The 14,478-nt window shown below is 51.2% G+C and overlaps 1 protein-coding gene across 1 annotated transcript in view; it reads right to left on the minus strand.

The window, feature by feature from the left end:
• The window catches only part of SPTBN5 (spectrin beta, non-erythrocytic 5), a 91,752-nt gene that overhangs the window by 39,735 nt on the left and 37,539 nt on the right, over nucleotides 1-14,478 (minus strand). The window contains 11 exon segments of the mRNA XM_051973653.1: nucleotides 960-1,163; nucleotides 2,618-2,797; nucleotides 3,787-3,897; nucleotides 4,756-4,870; nucleotides 7,438-7,647; nucleotides 7,879-8,073; nucleotides 9,159-9,316; nucleotides 12,306-12,422; nucleotides 13,271-13,471; nucleotides 13,848-13,854; nucleotides 14,031-14,354. Of these exon segments, the coding sequence (XP_051829613.1) occupies nucleotides 960-1,163; nucleotides 2,618-2,797; nucleotides 3,787-3,897; nucleotides 4,756-4,870; nucleotides 7,438-7,647; nucleotides 7,879-8,073; nucleotides 9,159-9,316; nucleotides 12,306-12,422; nucleotides 13,271-13,471; nucleotides 13,848-13,854; nucleotides 14,031-14,354 (1,822 nt within the window).

A 14,478-nucleotide genomic window follows, 5' to 3' on the forward strand; every position in this document is an offset into this window, starting at 1 on the left:
TTCTATATGCAACACCTGTATGTATTAAATTCATGCATGTATGCTATATATACACACATGTGTGCAGCTCTTGATGTGTATATTGACATTGTATATTAACACATGCAGTTACCCCTTCCCCATCTTTCCCCATCTTGGGCTTTGATATATCACAGATTGGCAAAAAAAATTAAATGGAATTTGGGGGGAGATTTGCAGAAGCTCATCTGACATGCAAAGGCTAGCAAAAAACCACTGAGCCTATGACCAAATACTTAACCTAAATTTCACAATAAGGTACAGTAAAAACCTCATAAAAGAATAAGAAAAAATCAGACATCTTTTCTGGTACAAAGGGAGGGCCAAAACATTTTATGGGGATTTTCCATGTCTCTAAACCCTCCAAACCCCTAACCCACTACAATGTGGAAGGAGTGTGTGTGTGTGTGTGTGTGTGTGTGTGTGTGTGCATTCAATGCATCTCAGGATAAGAAGTCCCTGAGGTCTCTTTCCAATTCTAATGTTTGAGGATTCTTGTAACCCAGTACATAATCCCTATCCTATCCCAACCTTCATTTCTCTTTTGTCCCATCCCCTTTCCTTCCTGCAGTATAGTAAAATGAAATAATGCAGACTCTGGAATCAGGGAGCCTGGGTTCAAATGCCACATCTCTCATCAACTACCCTATCACCTTGGACAATTTAATTGGGATTCCTGGATCCTAGTTTCCTCATCTATAAAATATGGGGCGATTTGGACTGGCTGGCCCTATCCAGCTGTAGAGTTGTGTTCCTACGTTCTTGTATGTGTCAGGGCAAGCCCCTTCTGTGTTCACAGGTATTGACCAGAATGTCACCAGAGTAGGGGAGGGGTTGAAGAAAGCAAAAAAAAAAAAAAAAGGGGTGGTGGTGGTGGATGAGGCAGGGAAGAAAACACCCTCATGTGGAGGCCTTGGAGACACCCTGGAGCAAAGAGCTACCTCTTCAATAGGTGCTCCCTCCTCAAGAAGCAGCCCCTGCCCCAGCTGAACGGCCTGCTGGTACGCCTCCTCCTGGGCCACAAGCTTGGCCCGGATGTCCTGATGCACGCTGAGCAGCAAGTGGCTGCTGCTGGCATCTCGAGATGTTTCCTTCGCCTGCAGCTCCCTCTGAACTCCGGTCGCCCACGCTGAATACTCCTGGACCTGCCCCCCACCCCCAGAGAGAACAGAGGGAGTCAGGCATGAGCAGGAATGCAGAGAAGCAGTTCTCACAAAAATAGACCTACCAAAGTACACGTTATGTACAAATATCAGAGGTAGTTTGGAGGTTCCCTTAAGTCAATCACAGACCTCAGAAATAATTTCATCCAACCACCTCATCTTCCAGATGGAAAATGAGGCTGCGAGAGGGTGAGTTATTTGCCCAACATCACACAGATAGAGAACAGAGTCTGTGTTTGAACTCAGGTCCCATAATTTCAAGAGCAGCATGCTTTCCATTGTAGTATATACATCACTCCTTTCAGATACTCCCTGGTTCTTCAGATGTGGGCCCCTCAGAGCCTGCAGTGTGAGACTGAAGGGGCTCTCTAGATCTGGCCTTCTGTCTGTGGTCAGCCTTATCTGTCACTTTCCAGAATTAAACCCTCACTGTCCTCCAGCCAGCTCACTTTCATCATTGTCCCCCAAACCAAAGGTTCTATTCTTACCTTTTTCCTTTTCCTGTGCTTGCTTCTCCCTGCTAGAACCCTCTCCTTTCTTTTCTACCTGCCTGAATCTTACTCTTCTTTCCTGGCTCCCTGACCATTCAAAGAAGCCCTCTCTGCTTTCTCTTCTCTGAACTCTATAGTTCTCATAATCTGTCCCCCCCAGGGGGTACTGTCTGACAATATTAGTTACTGTTTCAAGTATGTTATTCCTATTTCCTCAAGTAGGACAGGGACCAAGTCTTACACTTCTGTATCTGTCATTGCATCCAGCCTAGTGTTAAACATATTAAGTGTGTAAATGATTAGGTCACATCTGTAGGACATAAGAGGACTAATTTTTCCACCACTTTTGGGTCCCTTATTCTTACTAGCTCTTACACCAGCTGACCCCCTAGATGAACATCTCTTTGCTTACCTTCTCACAGATCTCGTTTCCCAAGTTGTACTTACCTGTTTGGCTGCCCACAAATACCGGAGACTGGCCCCTCATATCTACATTCCCTTCTGTGCTACATATCCTTGAGTCCTTTGGAGAGGTAATATGGGGTCATGGACAGAGACAGCCTCAGGGTCAGGATTTAAGTCCTGCCTTTGACAAATACTGACTGTGTGAGTCTGGGCAAGTCACTTAGTTCTCAGTGCCCCTGGAATCTCTAAAATGTTAAGGTGTGGAGCAGCTCTGGTAGAGGGAGTCTTTACCTGGAGTTCCTGTATCATTTAAATCAGAGGTTTGGTCCAAAACAAGTATCTAGGTGCTGGAACTGCAAAGTTAAAATACAAAATAGTCCTTGCCCTCAAGGAGCTGACAATCTATACTCTAACCCTTCAAGTCCAATCCAAAATTATGTAAGGCTCTAGGTGCTGAGATGTGGTTTTTTAAAAATAGCTCAGAGTCCACATTCTGTACCCTGCCCCTCCAGGTTCCAAGGTGCTCTGGGGAATTCTCACCGCAGTATGGAAGCCTGTGAGCAAGCAGGCGTGCTCCAGCTCTCCCCGGCGCCTCTCCACCTGCTGCCTCAGTGACTCCCAGCTCTGTACCACCGCCTCTTGCTGGCTCTGCAGGGCCTCCCCCTGAGCTCCTGAGCAAAGTTTCTGCATCTCATCAGCTGTATCCAGCAGCTCCTGCAGCTGAGGAAGGGAAGGGGTCAGGAGGCTGGGAACTGTGGGCTCAGCAAGCACATGGAAGACACCCCTCCTCTCCCACTTACTGCAGGACACCCATTTTGGAAAAAAAACTTCCCTGAAAGGAAAAAGAAGCACCAGCCTCACCTTATCCAATGGAAGAAAGAAGCCATTGGGAAAATACAGAGCCCTCACCTTCCTCTACAGACCATCTTCCTGGCTCTCCAAGACTTCTTTCTCCAATGCCCCAGAAATCTCTTCACCCTGGGTCCTCCAGTCCTGGATTACTCATGTTGGAACTACCTTCAGCTTCTGGAGCACCTTCAAAGCCCCTGGCTGTTTCTCCCAGAACTTCCATTTTCAGGAAAACACTATCATGTTTTCATGTCTCTCCAGGTTATATTAGTGACTTTTTCTACAATGACCTCTTGCCAGATACTTTCATCTCTTTTATTTTCTCCTCTCTCACTTTTCCACCCCACCTCTCCTTTCACCTGTCTGGCTTTTTAGGCAAATGGAGGTCAGAAAGAAAATCTGTCTTTGTGATTGTATTTGTATTCCCAGTATAAACCATAGTGCCCCGCACACAGTAAGTGCTTAATAAATGATTGCTGATTCCCCCTGCTTTGATGTAAACACAGCTCAGGTACAACTCCCTCCCTTCCCCCACCCCCCAGACCCACAGTCACACCTATCAGAGCTAGTCTGGGGAATCCCCCAGAATCCCAGATCTAGTTAGCATTGGGAACCATCTTGGAAGATGATCTAGTATAATTCTGGCAGGGGAGGAATTTAGAGAAGTGACTTGTTCTAGGGAGTGTCAGAGGTGGGATTTGAACACAGGGTTTTCGAGCCCCGGATCTGCACTTGATCTCCTGCATCACACTGCCTCTCTCGGTTCTGAGAGCATCCTGGGGGATCTGAAGGCACAGTGGGGGCCTGCAGCCTTGGGCCTGGACATGGGAGGTGCTATACAGAAGCAGCAGCTGACTTACTTGCTGCTCGGTGCCCACGAGCTCATGTTCTAGCTCCTCGTGCCGCCGGAGCTGAGCCTGGGTCCCGCGCCTGTCCTGTGCCACATCGTCAGGAAGGCTGGCGCCTTTCTCCTGGGAAGAAAGAATTGTCTTCTTAAGCATCATGAGGCTGGGATGTTGCTATGGTGTAGGTAATGATGAGTTGGTAGAAACAAGCATTATATAGCTATCTATATGTGTATCTTATATATAAAGGTGTACATGTGTGATTATAGATATCTATGTCTATGTATATATAAATAAACCCACACAAATTGTAATCTTCTTGGAGGAAGTGGGGGAGTAGAAAGGGTAAAAAAAAATAATAAAGCAAATGTGCACAGCAGAGAATAAAAGAAAACCTATAAGGAAGCCAAGATGGACAGCTCTGAACACAATATATACTTTTATTTATTTTTATATTTTTATTATTTATATTATTACTTATTTATTTTTATTTTTAATAGTATTGCATTTTTTCAAGTCCAAAGATTATTTTCAACATTCACCTTTGCAAAACCTTGTGTTCCAAATTTTTCTCCCTCTTTTTCCTTCCCAAGACAGCGAGCAATTTGATATAGGTTAAACATGTGCATGTGTAATATTTATTATATAGGCTATTGTTTCATTTTTGAGTCCTCTCATGTTCCGCTGTGCACATGGCAATGTCTTTTTCCTTTTTAAGTTTTAAATAAATTCAAAAAATAATTCTCACAAGCATTTATACAGTTCTTTCATGTCTGCAAGATGCTTTACAAGCATTAGCTCATTTGATCCAACCCAGGGGGGCAGGTGAGCAAAGTGAAGCAGAGAGAAATTAGCTGACTAGTTCAGGATTATGCACTGGTAATGAGGCAAGGCTTGATTTAGACACTCCGAAGTGGGCCAGCCCTTAGTGTCTGGGGAGAGGCCAAAGAGTGGGGCAGGAGAACGCCCCTCCCCCGGCCGTACCTTGATGTGCTCCAGGGCGTCTGTAAGGTCCTGGTGCACCTTGAGCACCGTCTCTGCGTCCCTGAGGGACTGAGCCCGGGCTTGGGTCAGCCTCCACAGCTCTGCCCACGCACTCCTGCCACAGGGACACAAGGGCTGGTGAAAGCCGCCTCTCCTCCTGCTTTCTGAGCCCCAACCCCAAACCCTCCACCGGGATCCAAACCCTGGGCAGTCATTTAGCCCAAGTTTCCTCAGCTTATCAAAAGAAGGGTAGCAAGGGGGCCTGGCAGATGGAGGGCTGAGCCTCGGACGGTCCTAGTGCGTGACCCTGGCCAAGTCACTCAACCCTGTGTGCCTCAGTTTCCCCACCTGTAAATAAATGAGCTGCAGGAGGAAATGGCCCCCCACCCCCCGCCCCAGTATCTTTTCCGTATGAGGATCATAGAGCAGGACACATTGAATGCCCAACAGAAGCTTTCCTTCTTCAGTCCGCGTCTGACCCTGCAGCCCCGTGTCTGACTCCTGCGCCCCGTGTCTGACTCCTGCGCCCCCCTGTCTGACTCCTGCGCCCCGTGTCTGACTCCTGCGGCCCCGTGTCTGACTCCTGCGCCCCCGTGTCTGACTCCTGCGCCCCCGTGTCTGACTCCTGCGCCCGGTGTCTGACTCCTGCGCCCGTGTCTGCCTCCTGCGCCCGTGTCTGCCTCCTGCGCCCGTGTCTGCCTCCTGCGCCCGTGTCTGACTCCTGCACCCCCGTGTCTGACTCCTGCACCCCGTGTCTGACTCCTGCGCCCCCGTGTCTGACTCCTGCGCCCGGTGTCTGACTCCTGCGCCCTGTCTGCCTCCTGCGCCGGTGTCTGCCTCCTGCGCCCGTGTCTGACTCCTGCACCCCCGTGTCTGACTCCTGCGCCCCGTGTCTGACTCCTGCGCCCCGTGTCTGACTCCTGCGCCCCGTGTCTGACTCCTGCTCCCGGTGTCTGCCTCCTGCCCCCGTGTCTGCCTCCTGGGCCCCCGTATCTGACTCCTGCGCCCGTGTCTGACTCCTGCGCCCTGTCTGACTCCTGCGGCCCCGTGTCTGACTCCTGCGCCCGTGTCTGCCTCCTGCGCCCGTGTCTGACTCCTGCGCCCGTGTCTGACTCCTGCGCCCGTGTCTGACTCCTGCGCCCCCGTATCTGACTCCTGCGCCCCGTGTCTGACTCCTGCGGCCCCGTGTCTGACTCCTGCGCCCCGTGTCTGCCTCCTGCGCCCCGTGTCTGCCTCCTGCGCCCCCGTATCTGACTCCTGCGCCCCCGTATCTGCCTCCTGCGCCCGTGTCTGACTCCTGCGCCCCGGTGTCTGACTCCTGCGCCCGGTGTCTGCCTCCTGCGCCCGGTGTCTGCCTCCTGCGCCCGGTGTCTGCCTCCTGCGCCCGGTGTCTGCCTCCTGGGCCCCCGTATCTGACTCCTGCGCCCGTGTCTGACTCCTGCGCCCGTGTCTGACTCCTGCGCCCCGGTGTCTGACTCCTGCGCCCGGTGTCTGACTCCTGCGCCCCGTGTCTGACTCCTGCGCCCGTGTCTGACTCCTGCGCCCGTGTCTGACTCCTGCGCCCCCGTATCTGACTCCTGCGCCCCGTGTCTGACTCCTGCGGCCCCGTGTCTGACTCCTCCTGCGCCCGTGTCTGCCTCCTGCACCCCCGTGTCTGCTCCTGCGCCCCGTGTCTGCCTCCTGCGCCCCCGTATCTGACTCCTGCGCCCCCGTATCTGCCTCCTGCGCCCGTGTCTGCCTCCTGCGCCCGTGTCTGACTCCTGCGCCCCCGTATCTGACTCCTGCGCCCCGTGTCTGACTCCTGCGGCCCCGTGTCTGACTCCTGCGCCCCGTGTCTGCCTCCTGCACCCCGTGTCTGCCTCCTGCGCCCCGTGTCTGCCTCCTGCGCCCCCGTATCTGACTCCTGCGCCCCCGTGTCTGCCTCCTGCGCCCGTGTCTGCCTCCTGCGCCCGTGTCTGACTCCTGCGCCCGTGTCTGCCTCCTGCAGGCCCGTGTCTGACTCCTGCACCCCCGTGTCTGACTCCTGCACCCCCGTGTCTGACTCCTGCGCCCAGTGTCTGACTCCTGCACCCCCGTATCTGCCTCCTGCGCCCCGTGAGTGCCTCCTGCGCCCCGTATCTGACTCCTGCGCCCCGTGTCTGACTCCTGCCCCCGTGTCTGCCTCCTGCGCCCCGTGTCTGCCTCCTGCGCCCCCCGTCTGACTCCTGCCCCCCGTATCTGACTCCTGCGCCCCGTGTCTGACTCCTGCGCCCCGTGTCTGCCTCCTGCACGCCCGTATCTGACTCCTGCGCCCCGTGTCTGACTCCTGCGCCCCGTGTCTGACTCCTGCGCCCCGTATCTGACTCCTGCGCCCCGTGTCTGCCTCCTGCGCCCCCGTATCTGACTCCTGCGCCCCGTATCTGACTCCTGCGCCCCGTATCTGACTCCTGCACCCCGTGTCTGACTCCTGCGCCCCCCGTCTGACTCCTGCGCCCCCGTATCTGACTCCTGCACCCCGTGTCTGACTCCTGCGCCCCGTGTCTGACTCCTGCGCCCCGGCTCTTGGCCACAGCTAGGGGGTCAGCCCTCAGCCTCCCTTGAGAGGCCGGCGATGACGGCCTCGGGCTCACTTCATCACCATCTGTGACCGCCATCCTGACCCAGTGCCCGCAGGTCTCTGGGCCCGGCCAGATGGCTACTCACTGCAACTCCTGCTGCCTCTGGCGGATCTCCCTCGTGGCTTGGTGCCCGCCCTCCAGCAGGGTCTCCGCCAGCCGTCCGCAGGCTGCCAGCCGCCTTCCACCTGACTCCACCTGGCGTAGGCGCAGCTCGTGCTTGGCCCAGAGGTGCTGAGGGGGGAGGACGTGAGGGAGGGGCTCACCTTCTGCCCGAAGGGTTAGCAAGCCGGGGGGTCTCTTACAGAACGCCCAAGAGGCCGACAGGTCCCAGACTGGGGAGTCATCACAGCCCGTGCAATCCCTCGGGATCCCATATGAGTTCGCTCAAGGGTGAGCCCAACAATTTGGGGGTGCCAAGGGAGGGGGCTCCCCGGAGCTGGCTGACCTTCCCTGCCCCGCACCGCGGCCCTGGTCTTTGTCCCCACAGCGGGGCTGGGGACCGCCAGCCTCCGGCCGGCTCTCTCACTCTACAGGGCGTTCCCTTCCCTTGAGGAGCCCAGCCTCGGGTGCTCCCCTCTCCCTCACCAGCACACGTGCGAAGTCCTCTCCGGGGTCTTCCTCCCGGCCAGCCGCCTGCTTCTGGCTGGCCAGCCAGCCCCGGAGCTCCTCGGCCTCCTGGATGAACTCATGCAGCCTCAGCTCCTCCTCCAGCCCGCGGCCTCTGTGGTGGCCCCAGGGTCTTAGCCAGGGAAGATCGGGGGCTGGACCTCCCCCCACCCCTTCTTATTCACAGCCTCATGGTGGGGTGAGAGAGGGCGAGTAGTAGGAGTTCGTATGGGTGTGTAAGGGTGTATGTATACATGTATCATCTCATTTGATCTTCACAACAGCTCTGTGAGGAAGCTGCTATTCTTAACCCCACTTTACAGATGAGGAAACTGAGGCTGGGTAAGCAACTCAACCAGGGTCACATAGCAAAGTTAGGGATCAAGGTGGGTCTTGAACTCAGGTCTTCCTGATGTCAACTCCATCACTCCATCTCCTGGACCTCCAAAGGTCACCTTCATTTAGCCCAACCTCCTCATTTCATGTATGAGAAAATTGAGATTCAGCTAAGTCAAGCGACTTGTCCAAAATCTCACTTTGTGAGTGGCAGAGGGAGGATCTGAACCAGGTCAGAGGAGACTGGACGCAGGATGGGAGGAGAGAAGGGGATCACGGATTCCTGCTTGGGCCCTTCCTGCCCTCAGCCTCTATTAGAGAGGGAACAGTACCTTTCAGGCACCTATCCCTTTCTAACAGGTCTGGAGGGAATCCTGCTGTAAGATGGTGTGGCTAGGAGGCCCAGTGGTCAGAGTGCTGGGCCCGGCATCGGGAAGGGCTGAGTGCAAATACAGCCTCAAACGCGTAGTTGGGCGATCCTGGGAAGTCAGTTAGACTGTCTCAGTTTCTTCATCTGTAAAATGGGTTGTCTTCCAGGGTTATTGTGAAGGTCACATGAGATAACAATTGTAAAATGCTTACATGAGCTACTTTATTGTTGTTGTTGTTATTATGGTCTTCCAGAGTTGTGAAGATCTGGTAACCATTGGAAAGTGCTTACGTGAGCTGCTTTATTGTTGTTGTTGTTGTTGTTATGGTCTTCCAGAGTTGTGAAGATCTGGTAACCATTGGAAAGTGCTTACGTGAGCTGCTTTATTATTATTGTTATTCCTGAGGGCCGCGGGCCGGTCCCAGGCGGCTCTGCCCTGCCGGGGCTGGGGGAGAAGGGGGAGAAGGCTGCAAGCACCTGTGCCCGCCTCTCACCTGCTGGCCGCCAGTTCCTTCAGCTCCCGGAGCTGCGTTTCCAGCCGAGCCGGGGGCACGGGGACCTCCGCGGGGGCCGGGGGGCCGGCGAGGGCCCGCGCCGTCTGGACGAGCTCGGCCACAAAGCTCCCGTAGAGGGCTAGCTCCTGCTCTAGGGCCTGCAGACACGGGAGGGGGAGAGGTTACCACCGGGTGGGGCACTCGGGGGTGGGGCAGAACAGTTCCCTCACTCAGCGCGCATGCGCCGGGCGCCAGCCACGTGCCCGCCTCGGAGCCGCGGGGAACGCGGTCCTCTGCCTCGGGAAGTTTATAACCCAGCCGGGCGTGAGGAGAAAGAATTATATTCGGCCAGTCAGCATAATTGACTGGATGTTTTTGCCCCGGGCAAGCCCGGTCTCCATTAATCCGGTAGCTTCTCTCTCTCACCCACTTTCCCAGAGAAAGTACCTTTCCTTCTCCTCACCAGCGCGATGGTAACATCCCGGCCGCGAGCCGGAGCACGAGGGGGTTCCGGGGCCTGCGGCCAGGAAGAACCGAGCTCCAGCCCGGCCTCAGGCTCTCACGTGGCGGCGAGACCGGGGAGAGTCACCTCACCACTTTGTGTCCCGGTTTCTCAACAATAAAATAGAGAAATATTTTCTAACAGCAAAATCAGCGGAGACAATAATAGCACCTCCCTGCCAAGGTTAAGTATCAAGTGGGTGACCGTTCAGAGTGCTCCGGCCCGTGCGCGGCACAGGAATAAACCCCGGTTCCCGCTATTATTATTTGCATAATTACTATGGAAGATAAGGGTGTTATAATGAATGAATCCCAGGCTGAGACTCAGGAAAACCCGCCGTTGCTGTTTGACTTTAGCAAGTCATTTAGTCTTTATGAACCTCAGACAAACTTCTCAGGTTCCCCCACCAAAGACTGCCATCTCGGTAGAGGAGCTTTCAACCATCCTGAGAAATTACAGATCAGTATCGTTCATAGCTCCCACTGACAACGCGAGGTTTTGCAAGCATGAATGGCGAAAACTATCTTTGCATGTATTTTGAAAAATAAAATTTTATTATAAAAATAAAAAAAAGAGAGAGAACTGTAAAAACAAACACTTCCCATTTATATAACACTTTAAGGTTTATAAAAGACCTTCCGTAAAGCCGCTGCCTTTTACATATGAGGAAGCTGAACTTCAGTGAGTTTAAGTTACTTGCCCAAGGTCACAACTGAGAAACGTTAAAGTCTTAATTTTAACCTAAGGGCTCTATAGAATATTCTTTGTGAATGAAGAATACATATATATACACGTGTGTTTGTATATATAACATGTGCACGTATGTGTGTATGTAAATTATGATTATGTATGTGTAATTATATATTCGAAGTATATATAATATATAAAGCATATAATATAATTTAGCATTTATATAGTGCTTTAAGGTTTTCAAAGCACTTTAAAAATATCTTTTTTTCCTCCTAACAGTTTTGGGATGTATGTTTTATTATTATCCCCATTTGTAGTGTTTGTTGTTAAGTTGCTTTTCAGTCATGCCTAATTTTTCCTTTGGGATTTGGGATTTTCTTGGCAAAGATATTTGAGTGGTTTGCCTTTTCCTTCTCCAGTTCATTTTACAGATGAGGCAACTGAGGCAAACAGGGTAGAGTGACTTGTTCAGGGTCACATAGCTAGTAAGTATCTAAAGCTGGATTTGAATTCAGACCTTCTTGGCTCCAGGCACAGTGATCTTTCTACTGCTTGGCAAAGATAACAGAGTAGTTTTCCATTTCCTTCTCCAGTTCCTTTTATCAATGAGGAAACTGAAGCAAACAAGGTTAAATGGCTTACTTAGAGTAACAGTTAGTAAATGTCTAAGGCCAGATTTGAACTCGGGAAGATGAGGTTTCCTGATCTTGACACTCTATCTACTATGCCACCTATGTGCCCCATTTTACAGATAAGAAAACTAAGGGGTTGGGGGCTTGAACAAGGTTGCATAGCTAATAACTATTTGAGGCTGGATTTGAACTCGGAGCTTCCTGACTATCCAGTTTTAAGCTATTAAAGTATAAAATTTCACTAAAATATTTGGATAATGTATTTTTTTTTAATTTAAAAATCCTGAATTTAAGAAAACACCAAATAAATCAAATATTTCCATATATAGAATAGGAGAGGATTCTATATGGAACTGTGAATCTATGAGGTTCCTACTCTATCTTAAATTATTAACAGAGGAAATGTTTGCAACTAGATAGTCTGGCTGCATGTGGCATGAGTGAGGCTGATAAGTATATTGGCTGGAAGTCACAAAGTGAAAAATTTTATAAAAAAAAAGAAAAAGAAAAACCATGGGCTGTACAAGGGGACTAGCAGTCATACTAGGTTGGACATGCATTCTGAAGAATACAAAGTGATTTTGAATTCTTTGCTAAAGCACAGTTATCAAATGAAAATTTTATAAGGGGTTATTAAAATTATATAATATTTGAAAGTAAATTAGTATTAAAGGGAAAACCTGTAAATGTGTAGAAAAGGCTTCAAATAAAATATGAAATATGCTAAAAAAAAAAAAAACAAAGGAAGTAACAGAATCTTTGATTTCTGGAAGCTCTTATATTGGAAGGGGTCTGCTCATTTCATGCAAGTCCTTTTATGTTTTTCTAAGCCCATTGAGCTCACCATTTCTTATGGCATACCTTTAAATCTACCTGAATGGGTGACAGTGGCTTTGTCTTTCAGGTGGCATCTGGGAGTGAAGGAATCATTTGCCCACATCCAGGGGCACCGTGCAGAAGGATGGGCAGAGAAGGGATGGGCTCCTCCCTCCCTAAGCAGAACCCGAAGCAGGTATGGGGGATCATTTCCCCCAGGTGTTGGAGGTGTATGTGTGTTTGTGTGCTCTTACCTGGGAAGTAAAAATCCCTCTGTGAAAGCTAATCTGACTATAAGTGGTTAAATGGAACTGGGGGGCTGAGAGTCCTGAAATTGGAGAAACACAATCAATGGTGCTGGCCCTCCAGATACTAGAGAAACCCAGGGAGAGATGGAGCCTTCGGCCAGTGGGGGCCAGAGAACAGCTGTGAAAGTCAGAGCACAAAATACCCTTTCCCTTCCCTTCCCCTCCCAGCAGCCCCTGTTCTTCCTGAGAGGGAGGGTACCTGGTGCTTTTTGATGAGTTCACGGGTGGCCACCTGGTCCTTGCCGTAGTCTCGGCTGCCCACTAAAGGCCGCTTCTCTCTCAGCCAGGCCTCCAGGTCTGATGCATCCAGCAGGTACTGCCGGGAGAGAGGTGGTCAGCCAGGGTGCTCTCAGAGCATCCCAGGTCCCAGCTCGGCCACTTCCTCCCATGTCTAGCACCAACAAGGGGCTGCTTCTTCCCCACAAGAGGCATCCGTTCCAGAGGCTCATTGTTTTTCCATTCTTGGATGAGCCATTATAATTTTGGTTCTTGTTCCCACCTTCTCAGGAGTCACAGAATTTAGTTGGAGAGAATTCGAATTTTGGGAATTCCTTCCAATTTTGCAAATGAAGAGACTAAGACACAGAGATTAAATGCTTTTCCCAGGGGCCCTGGCCAGCCAGTAAATGAGGCTGAATGGAGCAGAGAATAGAGTAGACTGTCTTCCAGAGATCAAATCTGACCTCAGACACTGACTAGCTGTGTGACCCTGGGCAAGTTTCTCCCGGCTTGCCTCAGTTTCCCCATCTGTAAAATGAGCTGCTGAAGGAAACTGGAAACCATTCTAGTGTCTTTCCCAAGAAAACCCCAAATGGGGTCCTGAAGACACAATGAGAAATGACTCCATGCTATACAGACATCTTACTAAAGGAAGCCCACCCTCTAACAGTTCCATAGACTTACCATCACTTCCCCCAAGAATGAAAGGACATAAAAAGCATGTTTATGCATCTCCACCATTATTATTATTGCTTAAATAATTATTGAAAGGACATGTAGAAGAGGGGACCCAGTGTTGGGCTTGGGCTCTGACGTATCCTGGTTGTCTGACAAACCACGACAAGTCCCTTCACCCTTTCCAAACCCTGTGAGGTCTCCTCTCTTGGGATCTGGCCCCGGACCTGTGACTGACCTGCTCCCCGCTCCCACCCTCCTGCTCCTTACCTGATGGAAGGCCACAGAGTGCTGCAGCCGCCCAGCTCGCCCCTCACAGGCCTCCTTCAGCTCCCGCCAGCAGCTTTCCAGCTCCTGGCACCTCTCTGTGATGTCCCCTGCAGAAGGGTGCCCATGGGCTGCCATGCTCTGCCCAGTTGCCAGCACCTTCTGCATTTGGATCTGGTGAGCAGTCACCTCTGCCTGAAGCTCCTAGGTTTAAGTGGAAAATGAGGTCCCTCTGGGGCTGAACCTTGTGTTCAAGAATGTCCAATAGCAGGGAGAAGGATGGTGATTACGATTAATAATTAATCAGTCTTCATAATAATGATAAACAACCAGCAATTACATCAATCTTTAAGGTCTGCAAAGTGCTTTCCACATGTTAATTCATTTGATCGTCACAGCAACCCTGTCAGTGAGATAGATGCTATTATTATTTCCATTTTACAGGTGAGGTAATTAAGGCATAGAAAGTATAAATAATAACTGGCCCAGTGTCCCACAGCTGGTCTGTGTCTGAGGCAGAATCTTCATAAGCCCAGCACTATCACCTGCACTGCCTAGGTGTACCACCTAGCTCACTGACGGGGTTGCTGTGACGATCAAATGAATTAACATGTGGAAAGCACTTTGCAGACCTTAAAGATTGATGTAATTGCTGGTTGTTTATCATTATTATGAAGACTGATTAATTATTTATCATAATCACCATCCCCATTCTCATTGTGGGTGGAGGTGACCCTCCCACCCAAAATCTCAACATCAGAACAAGGAGAAGTGGAAAGGTCTGGAAAATAGGATGCAATAACCATGGAGGTGAGGGCTTAGAGGGTGCCTTGGTGTGGGGAGTGAGTGACTGGGATCCAAGGCACTGAGGAGGAGGAGGAGAGGAAGGGTCGACAACACCTTGTGCTTGTGCAGAAGCCTCTGGGCTGCATCCAGGGACTTGCCGCAGGTCGTGCAGCTCGCACTGAGCATGTGCTCCTTTATCCAGGTGATTTCCAGTCCTTGCAAGTGGTAGAACTGGTGAAGCTCTACTGAGGCCTGCAGTTGCTGCCCACGTGTGGCCAGCGGCCCCTGAAGGGCCTGGAACCTGAGTTAAGGGAGAAGAGAAGGGGGATGAATGGCCCTTTCTTCCCTTTGGCAAGATCAGGAATGGATAGGACATGGAGTGAAGATCAAAGACGGTGCTGGGCCCTGGGAATCAGTAGCTGGCC

Source organism: Antechinus flavipes, chromosome 2 (assembly GCF_016432865.1).
Source record: "Antechinus flavipes isolate AdamAnt ecotype Samford, QLD, Australia chromosome 2, AdamAnt_v2, whole genome shotgun sequence".
In the NCBI taxonomy this organism is placed as follows: domain Eukaryota; kingdom Metazoa; phylum Chordata; class Mammalia; order Dasyuromorphia; family Dasyuridae; genus Antechinus; species Antechinus flavipes.